Source organism: Anarrhichthys ocellatus, unplaced genomic scaffold (assembly GCF_004355925.1).
Source record: "Anarrhichthys ocellatus isolate YVR2014 unplaced genomic scaffold, GSC_Weel_1.0 scaffold38, whole genome shotgun sequence".
Taxonomy (NCBI): domain Eukaryota; kingdom Metazoa; phylum Chordata; class Actinopteri; order Perciformes; family Anarhichadidae; genus Anarrhichthys; species Anarrhichthys ocellatus.
Window position 1 is genome coordinate 4,185,637 of NW_022280068.1, and position 10,734 is coordinate 4,196,370.

Sequence of the window (10,734 nt, forward strand, 5' to 3'; positions counted from 1 at the left end):
AGTTTTAAAAGTAAAAGCACTTGTTATGCAGAATGACTGAATATTCAGTTATGAATATAATATTGTCATAATTATGGAGGCAATAACATTTAAGTGGTAGACTAATGTTGCAGATTGTCATAGTGGAACTAATTTGAATGACTTCACATGCTGTTGGTTTGTTGAATCTATAACAATGGGAGGACAAAAACGTGCCACCTGTGTTTTTTCTTCTCTTCTTCAATCCCCCCCCAATTTGCATTTCGCATTCACATCTCGTTACTGACACTTTTTAACTTCAAAATATTTTTGGCTGACTTCTAATTTTTACGTAATGAGTTGATCATATGTTTAGTCTGTACAATCTTCATCTAAAAAGTAACATTAATGACAGCTGTCAAATACATGTGGTGAAGAAATAAGTAGAATTTGTCCTAAAATTGGAGTAGATGTATAAAGTAAAATGAGTTGAGTACAACAACTTGTATAGCTGTAGCACTGTAGCACTTGTGTACGCTGTTACTCTCCACCACTGATTGTTGCATGATACTTTACAGAATCACACATTTGCCTGAACTGTAGCGGAATGAAAGTTATTAATTATTTTATTTTGCTTCTTTTTTTTTAAACGTATAATAACAAGCCTAAAATTCGTACCTCATCAGATAGGCCAAACTTTACAAAACTATTGGATATTTGGCAACTCTAACCGACTGTCCCACTGAGCCTCGTGTTCCTTTTAAAGCGAGCCGTTTCCTCACCTCCAGCTTCGGGCGCATCTTCAAAGGGGAAGACGGCACAGCGGCAGAGGGCGGAGCCTGGAGGGACTCAATACGCACAGCCTATCATAAAGTTTGTCACTACTGAGAGCGCTGCTTACCTGTGCGCCAAAAAGCCGATATTGCCTCAGTTGGACCGTCTGCGATGAAGAAAATCAGATGAAATATGATGATGAGGATAATATGTTTCTGCGCACGTTTTTCGACGAAAGGAGGAAGCAGCAGAGCTGAGCTGAGATAAACTGTATCCAACCAAAGTGCATTTATTCCAAAAAGAAATTAACAGCAGTAGCTCCAAGGACAAACAGGTAAATCGGGATTTGTTTTCTTTGCCATCACTGCCATCTACATTAAAAGTTACTACTATGTCTAATATCATGACTTGATTATAAACTGACCTTCAATAACATTAAGACATTGTTATATTAGCCTAATCATTTATTAAACTGGAACTATAGATCAATATATGAGAAAATCAAAGTAATTTCATATTGAACACAGACAAAATTTAAAAAAACAATGTCACTGTAAGTTTTGAATAAACAGAACATTTAGTAGATTAGGGCTAACACCTTTTTTTTACTGGGAAACAAAAACGGAAAATACATTTCCCACAAAGAGACCACAGGAGCTGCCACTAAACCTAAACATTTTATAATTCAAGTTTTAATTATTGTCCTTGTCTGTTGTATAAAGCATTCTCCAAAACACAACAGACAATTTCCCGAAAAATGAAATGTTATCAGATAAAACAAAAATATGTGTAAGATATGTAGTCCAGGTTTTCAGGTATAAGTAGTGGATACGTGTGGATTATATTTAACTGACAGTTTTCTGCAGTCAACAAGCTGACCTGTAAGTGTGAAGGGTCAGTGTCAATGGGATGTAACCTAATGTATTGTTTACTCAAATAAATAATCATGCAGATTTTATGTCTTAAAATGTTAGTTTGAATAATGTTTCACAGGCAAATTATTAACAAATTATGGAGAATCAGACCTGTATATTTTTTTCTGTCTGTACATTAATGCAGTTGAGAAAATGTGCCGATACTCATTGTTGCTATTTATTTTAAATGATGGTCTAATGTCATTATAGCTCCTTTTGTCCCAGTGAAGTAGACTGCTTTAATGTTTTCATGTTCCCGATAGGAACAATTCTGCAGGGACCCTGTGAAACTTATTAAAACTGGAGAATAAAGAAAGAGTTCCTGGATGTACAATAAAAGAGAAATATATAGTAAATGCAACAAAGGGAGAATATTTTGAATTAAGATTATCTAGCACAAACAGGAAATTTACAAAATGTACGTGATGGGATTTGATATGAAATGAGTGTGTTACATCGATCTGGACTGTCTGGAGTTTGAATTCATTATCTTTGTATTGAAAGGGTTTTATTCAAAAATGCCATGGCTTATTCAGTGCTGACTGACCAAGTGATAGTCTTTCTTTTTTAATAAATAAAAAATATATATTTTGGGGCATTTTATGCCCTTATTTGATAATGGAGAGAGACAGGAAATGTGGGGAAAGAGAGGAGGGGACTGACATGCAGCAAATGATCCGGTCAGCTGGGAATCGAACCGGAGACTCGCTTCTCAGGGTTTTTACACACATATGGTACAGATAAATTATATAAGACATATCTTATACAAAGATATATAAGGTACGCTATATGTGCAGTTGTGGAAGAAGTATTCAAATAATTTACTTCAATAAAAGTAGCAATGCCACAAAGTAAAATCATAAAATCAATTAATCAGTAAAGTCATGCATTCAAATTGTCACCAAGTATTAGCAAAAACATTTTCCAAAAAATAAAAGTACCAATATGCAGAATGGCCCATGTAAATGTTATATTATTATATTATTGGATCATTATTATTGATGTTTGAATATATAAGTGTTACTTTAATGCTGTAAATGGTCAACAATGCAGTTTTTTTTAATAAACTCATTGTATTTAAAATGTAATCGGAAAATAGACTATATTTGTTAGAAAAAATTAAAAGTACTATATTACATGTATATAAGGACGATTGCAATTCTCTAGTGTAAAGACAGACCTTGAATAAATGTTAGTTGTAAATTTGCACCACTGTACGTATCTTGACAATCTGGATAGTAATTCAAATTTTAACTTGATGTTTCACATTTCGTACTGGAGCTCAATGTACAGCGGGTTGGTCATTTGTAAATCAAATGTGAAACAGTTTTCTGGTTGCAGTGTGTCCACTCAGAAGAGAGAAGGACGCAAAAAGCTCTGAAAGGCTGTTGACACATTAACTGCAGTATATACTGTAGTAAAATACGTATCGGTGCTTGTGTATGAATAAGTGTCTCACAGACACTCCTAAATCAGTGAGGATTTAAAGCTGTCATCTATATCTGAAAAATCTCTAGTTTGCACTTAATCATACAGTTAAAGTGCAGAGGAGCAGAGATCAGCCTTCCCTCTCCAGCTTTGTATCTCACTTAACCCTTCACTCAGCTGTGCAACTGACATTTTAATTCATAATCCAGTCAAGCATTTTATAAATTCTAATATAAATCAATTTTGTTCCTCCTCATTATTGCACCCACCAGATTTGTTACCGGTGTGGGGTCAGACTTTGGGCAATACACCGCTTCTTTGCGTTTGTTTTAGTATGTTTTTGAGTTGATCACAAGTATTTTCCCTCACATGGTCATATAGAAAAGGTCAGAAAGCTTTGGTTGTAACAGAAAAGTGTTTGAAGTTCATCATGGTACACTCGTCTGACAGCTGACCTGACCCCTGTCGAATTGGTGTGCTCCATCTACTCCATCCATTTTGTCCTCTAAGCAGGTTAAAACAAACTTCTTGTTAATGCCATTTGACCCAAACTGGTTTGTCTTGACTAGAGTGTCCACAGACAGTCAGCGTTAATGTTTTAACTGGGCTCTTCTACGTCTGGGATGAGGTAGAATGGGGGACTTGTGGTGGGTAGAACAAGAATTAAATTGGGCCTGTAAATAATTTTGAAAGTGGAACTCAAAATGTATTAATGCAAAAGTTTAAACGAGCAGGTTATCAGTTTGAAATAAGCATCTTATGTTGGAAAACCCAAATCATTAGGTTCTCATATCAGAACAGAGAGTGGAAAAAGGTTTGTCAAAAACTGCACTCATTGTAGTGTCTATGTTTTAAAAATCAAGAGTAAAGTTTTCTCCCTCTCTGTGCCTCTTCCAAATGGCAGGCTTGTAAACCGGGGTCTGAGCTGGGTCTTGGTCGGGCAGGTTTTATGACCAGAGCTCTGTCATTGCTCTGTACCATCCTCCTCCTCCCAAGCTGCCGTCCCCCTGGGGGCCCCCCTATGCCAGCTGTTTCCCTTAGGAGCCCGTAGCGCTCCTAGCACTTTGGCGAACGGAGGAGGATGCTGCTGTCTTCGCTTGTTTACGGTTATGTCAGGAAGAGCAGAGTGGGCCATTCTGTTGTGTGTCTGAGTCGCATTCCCAAAAGATTAGAGAGCAGCAACTCTGGCTCCAGGACGACATAAAAATAAATCAGCTTGACCCTTAACACCAGGCCTTTCATTAGGGAATTCCAAACTAATTGCTTTACAATTTCATTGGAACTAGAAGCATCTCTGAGTTAGTTTGAGTGAACCTTTGCGAATGATGTGTAATCCTCTTGGTTTGGCCGTATTGACTCAACAAATTGAGATCTACTGAGGGGATCCTTCAATGTCAGTCAGAGTGACACCACCTGTGTGCTGAAGCACATGCATGCTCCTCCAGCATCTAATGAATCTACATAACATACAGGATGTCTTCCACTGGAGCTTGACCTCTTTCTTGGCAACCTTGTGGAGTTTGCTATGTCAGATATGTTTCACAACAAGTGATCTCAAGACTTAGACACCAACCTCTGAAGCTTCAGCCTTCTTTACTATTTCCTGCTGTAAAGATAATTGTAGATGTTCGAGGATGGGGGTGTGGTGGAAGTCCACAAGATTGTTTGGGGCTAGGACATGTTTGGAGCCGAGCACAGGTCTTGCAGGCTGCTAGTTTCTTGGCATAGATTTCCACAGACTTGTCCAACTTTAACAAGCTTTGTGTCACCTATGGAAATCAGAGCCCCTCCTCTCACTGACTGATGTTGTTGAGGTGTCCACAAGTGTACTGTACATACCTGGAGTGTGTTGGGGACAGGATGCTGTTTTGGAGCGTGTGCCCATAATTATACACATAAAGTAATTGTTCTCATGTCATTGCTGGTCTCCCATTCTCAAGCTCCTGAATGCCGTCAGTCTGCAACTGTTGATGCTTTCTGCCGCCAGTGTGTAAGAGGCGGGCCGTTTTACGGGGCTCCTTTTGTAACTTGCCTGGAGGGCTGTTGTAAATCATGTGTGATTCATAAAAAACAGGTTCCCCAGTCTGCCAGGTTTCACAAACCTCAGAGATGTACAAATAGATTTTGGCCTGCAGCCATACCGCCCTGGAACTTCTTCTTTTACCAAACTGCTCTCCTGTCAACACTCCTCTTCACTCTCGTCCCTCCCCCCATCTCACCAGTATTTACCCCCCCCTGCACAGGGCCAACAATGTTGTTTTCTTTGCGCTTGACTTTGACTGTCCTCCATGGGAAGTACCTGGCAGCAGATGCATGTGGCAGGCTTCTGCCTGGACACGTCTGTCTCCCCCTCTCCTCTGTCTCCTCGGCCACGCAGCGTGAGAACTGCAGTATCCATGGCGATGAAGGAGGTGTGCTCGGGGTTTAAATGTAGTAGACGGGAGGATTTAGGCCTGAATGTCTCACTTCTGAAGTTCAGAAACGTTAGATCAGCAAAAGCTGAGTAATTTCAAAGCCTTTCAGACTGGGAAAAAAAATGACCTCAAGGCTTCAAAGTCCTTGCATGTGGTTCAGTGAAGTCACTGAGAGACACTGAGTGAGAAAGAGTGAGAAAGTTGATACCAGATTTGGAGAGATAACAGTTTGTCTGTTCTTTCTTTTTGCAGGTTTTTTGATGCATCACCGTCCTACCATATGCTAATATTTTCAGCATTACCCAGAAAATAGTAAACACTTTGAGCGGGCGACCTCATCAGCAGTCTTGCACCTGCACCAGCTTCTGCCATGGCCCACCCTTACGAGCCTTGGTTAAGGACAGCACCACCAAGTGGCAGCCCAGAAGACATGAACATCCCCTCCTGGTGGGACCTCCACAGGGACGTCCAGTCAGGGAGCTGGATAGACCTGCAGACAGGGCAGGGTGTCAGCTTGCCTTCAATAAATCCAGGGAGCTCCATGGGGTTGCAGCACTCTTTAGGGCCCTACGGATCTGACCCGCAGCTGTGCACCCTGCCTCCAGCTCAACTCGTTCAAGCCTCACACTCATCTCACCTCTTCCCCCAGGATGCCTTCAAGATGGAGCCACTGGCCCCTGATATGCTGCAGCAAGAATCGTTCTCCCTGGAGGAACCACAGGAGAACCCCGTCTCAGCCCGCCCCAAACCCCAGCGCCGCTCCACTCCCAGAGGCGGCGGCCAGGCTGCGTGTCGCTGCCCTAACTGCGTCCATGCTGAACAGCTGGGCCAGAGCACTGACGACAGCAGGAGGAAGCACATGCATAACTGCCACATCCCTGGTTGCGGCAAAGCATACGCCAAGACCTCCCATCTGAAGGCACACCTAAGATGGCACAGCGGGGACCGGCCGTTTGTCTGCAACTGGCTCTTCTGCGGCAAGAGATTCACACGCTCTGATGAACTGCAGCGACACCTTCAGACACACACTGGTGCTAAGAAGTTCAGCTGCTCATTATGTCCTAGAGTGTTTATGCGTAATGACCACCTGGCCAAGCACATGCGCACACATGAGTCCCCGCCAGGACATGGGGAGGAGAGGGTAAATGGAGACGGGAGGATGGATAAGGGCTTTGATACACCTAAGCCTCCTCAGTCCTCCTCCAATGTGTCTGCGTCTGACACCACAGAGCCTCCGCTGAAGCTGAAATGTGAGACAGACCCCTCAGTCTCAGGCGTGACAGGGCAGTCTGGCTAATTTCATCACTTTTAGAAGATTTTTATTGCAGTTAAAGGTGAACATTTGTTCCCCTCTCAGTCATTGAGGCGTAATAGTTTTACAATAGAATAGAGAATAGAAAAAAGGTTTGGACAAACTTTCTCTGATGAAAGTTGGATGGAACAGAGAGTGTGTTCATCTGTCGTCCTGTGAATTTATCAAGTGAGCTAACTCAGTGATAATCTAAATGTTATAGCACACAGAAAAAAAGGAATTTTACCTATTTTGTGGCTACAACTTTACTCTGTTTACTTAAAATGGAAGGTGGCTAAAGGATTGCTGCCTGAGCTACAAATACCAGCAGACCAAGAGACTGGGATGAGATTAACTGAAGGTGGCTCGTTAACTCGTTTACAATGAAATTAATCAAATGTGTTACTGGACGTTTTGGAGAAATGTTTGACTCCAACACAGTTTAATATAACAATTTCAAAGGCAGCATGCTTTTGAATGGAGAAAAGAGACAGTGATACTTTTTGTCTCAAACTATCACCATATGTGTGTGTAGCCTACTGTGCAAGTTGTGATAAGACACTGGAATATAATACAGCATTTTGTAATTTAAAAAGGACAATAGCTATTTGGAAGGTTGAAGGTTCATGCCACAAAACTGTGTGTATGTTGGTATGCAATGATAATATGATAATATAATATAAAAAAGGGAATTCCATGCACTACAAAGGCTCGTATTTACCAAAGAATTGTGTGTTTCTGTTGCCACCGTAGTTATGATGGTAAAACACTTATTAATACGAATAATCACACAGTAGGAGAATGTGAACGTTGGTTTTAGGTTACCAGACGGACCACAGCAATGCAAAGAAACAGGAATTAAGTGTGATGATGATGTGAAAAGAGTAAACTCACAGATCACAACTAATTGAACCTAAAAATGAAAAGTGGTCAGAGCCGCTGAGGACATAATGTGATGCCCTCCACTTCTGGCACGTAAGAACAAGAGAGAAAGCTGAGCTGCATGATCATTAATGCTGGACATGGAGAAAAAATGCTGCATGGGCAAATTCATCTTTTTGCTACAAACACGACACCACAGGTCCGTCACTACAGGCTGCTGGTGCAGCTGAATGAAACTCAGTTGGGTTGTTTACTACAGTGGCCTCTGCAGTCACAAGATGTAAAGCTACACTAATCACAATTTCAATATTAACAAAGGAAAACATTTGCCTGAGTAATGAACTCTCAGAGTATTATCACTAAACTCTGCAGCTCTACTGAGTACACTATTTACCGTTTTAGTTCAGTCTCACCGTTCTCATCAAAATCTTTACATGGTGATGAAATGTCAAAGTTTTATACACAGTTAGTTCTGCTGCCATCAAGTGGCCAAAAAGAAAATCCGCTTTTAATATCCCAAATGTGCAACAGAAAATCTTAAAAGAGCGATCCTTAAATTCATATCTGAAAAGGTTCAGGCGGTGGTTGAAGCAGTAGGTTGTCCTATGAACACTATCTAGGTGTACCTCATTAAGTGGGTTTATACAGTTCTTCCAAATATCATCAGCTTGATAACTATTTGCATGTCTGATCAAGCTGTAGTCCCAATCATCAACAAACAATATGTGAAGGGTTTGTCTCTCAACACATTTCATTCAGAGCTGTTGGTGTGTCTGCAGTTTTTCCATGTTCACTGACACTCAACTCATTCAACAAAACACTTTTTGAAACATGTCTCTGAATTAGCAGAGAACGACTGTGTTTTCATTGTAGTTAATGGAAGAAAATACAGTTTAACAACGCAAGCATCAGAATTTGTTTAGCTTACTTGTTTGGAATAGTCAACTTTCATAATCAATAATATGTGATCAATAGTTCTGTAGCAAGCAGTGTAGGCAGCTTTACAGTTTAAAACACTATTAGGATGTATGTAACCCATCACAGACACTAGGCTGCGATTTCTATATATTTAGGGAGTTTGCATTATTGGAGGCTCACAATTGTTGTATTTATGTATAGGAGATAAGATATGGAAGACTGCTTAAACATTAGTCAATTGACTATTTCTATTATTTCTAATAATAGAAATAGTCTTCTTTTATGTTGGTCGGTAGAACAAAATGGACAACTTTGTTTTAATTTGTTGATGTAGTGAATGTTTAGTTGACTGTAATAAAATATGTTCTAAAACGTTTAATAAGTTAAGTATCATGGTGTTATAACTTGTATTTAATCTATTATTGTCCTTTAAATAAAACAAAACTATATTCTGTGCCCATGTTGAACCTTTTTTTAACCAAAAGATGTGCTAATTGTCAATTATTCTTTCCAGTTTAATTTGTACTCACAACAGCATTATTATTATTATTATTATTATTATTATTATTATTATTATTATTACCAGTAGTAGTAGTAGCAGAATAACAAGTAAGTTGGATTTCTTTAGACCCTGTAAATGTTTGTATCATATATCACATATTACATAACATTTTTTACACAATTAGATGTGGTATTAGAATCCCAAGTTAAAAACATAAGTGTGGTCTTTGGAGTGGTCTGCTGGGGCAGCAGCATCTCGACAGCCGACAGGAAGAGACTAAACAAACTCATCAAGAAGGCCAGCAGTGTGCTGGATACGGTGGAAGTGGTGGGAGACAAGAGGATGATGGCTAAGATATCATCCCTGATGGACAACACCTCCCACCCCATGCTGGCTGCTCTGTGTAGCTCCTTCAGCCACCGGCTGATTCACCCACGGTGTGTGAAAGAGAGGTACCGCATGGTCCTTCCTTCCTGCTGCTGTCAGGCTGCACAACCAGCTGTGCTCCCAGTAGACCACACAACACTAAAACATCTGTGCAATATAAATACACTGTGCAATACAACAATTATTCTGTCTATATATATAACATTTTTAGTTTTTAGTTATAGTTATATTTTAGTTATTGTGGATTTTACTTAGTTAATATTCTTTACAGTTTATTATTTATTTACTTATTTATAATACTTTTTTTGATACATTGTTTTTTACTATGTCTCTTGTTTGCACTATCCACTATGCTGCTGTAATCCTGTACAATTCCCCCACTAATCTTATCTTATTTTATAAGGATGATCCATACAGTATGTGCAACTAATTAACAACCATCAAAGCACGTACATTGACATAAAGCTCATTTTTACGAACTGCGACCATAACAACTAGAAAGTCACGTCGAGCCATATCGCTGACTGTTTATTCCGGTTTACTCGCGACGATGACGCTGTAATGTCAGGACCTGACGATAGGCGCGTGAAGGCACTGTGAGCTGGAACCGGAAAGAGAATTATACAAAACAGGAAGTATACAAAACACATAACACACACGTCTCGGTGGCTCCATTTTCTTGCTAGCGTTGAACTTTCGTTGTTCCACCTTTTATAGTATAGACAGATTTGTCTTTTTCCATTTATTGCTGGATTGAAACGACGACTTTTCCAAGATGGGGGGAGGCGATCTGGTAAGTATGAGTTAAGTTATCCTGAACAGCTTTCTGTTTAGAGATGGTTGATAAAACTCTGTTTAGAATATGGGTTTAAAGATGTTCGCTTGCTTACTGTTTTCTACATAACATTAGCTGTTACAACATGAGGTGATACCTACTAGGAATAGTTACGAGCCACAGTTCAGCAATACTCACTTTAACTTCGGTCTTATCTTATTCTTTTTATTTTAATAGCTGTTGCAATAGATAATAGCAAGTAGCGTAATGGCTAGTTTGCGTTAGCTTAAGGTCAACTGACTGAGCAGCTATAACAGTTTACTTTATTAGTCATGTTAACACAAGGCCAACGGTACAATGACATGTATTTGACGAGTGAATGGGTCTGCTCACCAGTAAAAAGTAACGTTAGTCGCAACAGAATCACCCGAATTATACAGATAAATATATATATATATATATATATATATATATATATATATATATATATA

General features: G+C 39.6%; 2 protein-coding genes across 2 annotated transcripts in view; both read left to right on the forward strand.

Moving 5' to 3' along the window:
- Positions 1–859: 859 nt before the first annotated feature.
- Positions 860–8,977, forward strand: sp6 (Sp6 transcription factor). Its single transcript, XM_031867026.1, has 2 exons — positions 860–1,066; positions 5,741–8,977. The coding sequence occupies exon 2, from the start codon at positions 5,859–5,861 to the stop codon at positions 6,783–6,785; it is 927 nt and encodes a 308-aa protein (XP_031722886.1). The 5' UTR covers positions 860–1,066; positions 5,741–5,858; the 3' UTR covers positions 6,786–8,977.
- A 1,136-nt stretch (positions 8,978–10,113) lies between these two features.
- cwc25 (CWC25 spliceosome associated protein) overlaps positions 10,114–10,734 on the forward strand; it is a 4,311-nt gene continuing 3,690 nt past the window's right edge. The window contains exon 1 of the mRNA XM_031867193.1: positions 10,114–10,261. Within this exon, the coding sequence (XP_031723053.1) occupies positions 10,244–10,261 (18 nt within the window). The 5' untranslated portion in view covers positions 10,114–10,243. The remainder of the gene's footprint in view (positions 10,262–10,734) is intronic.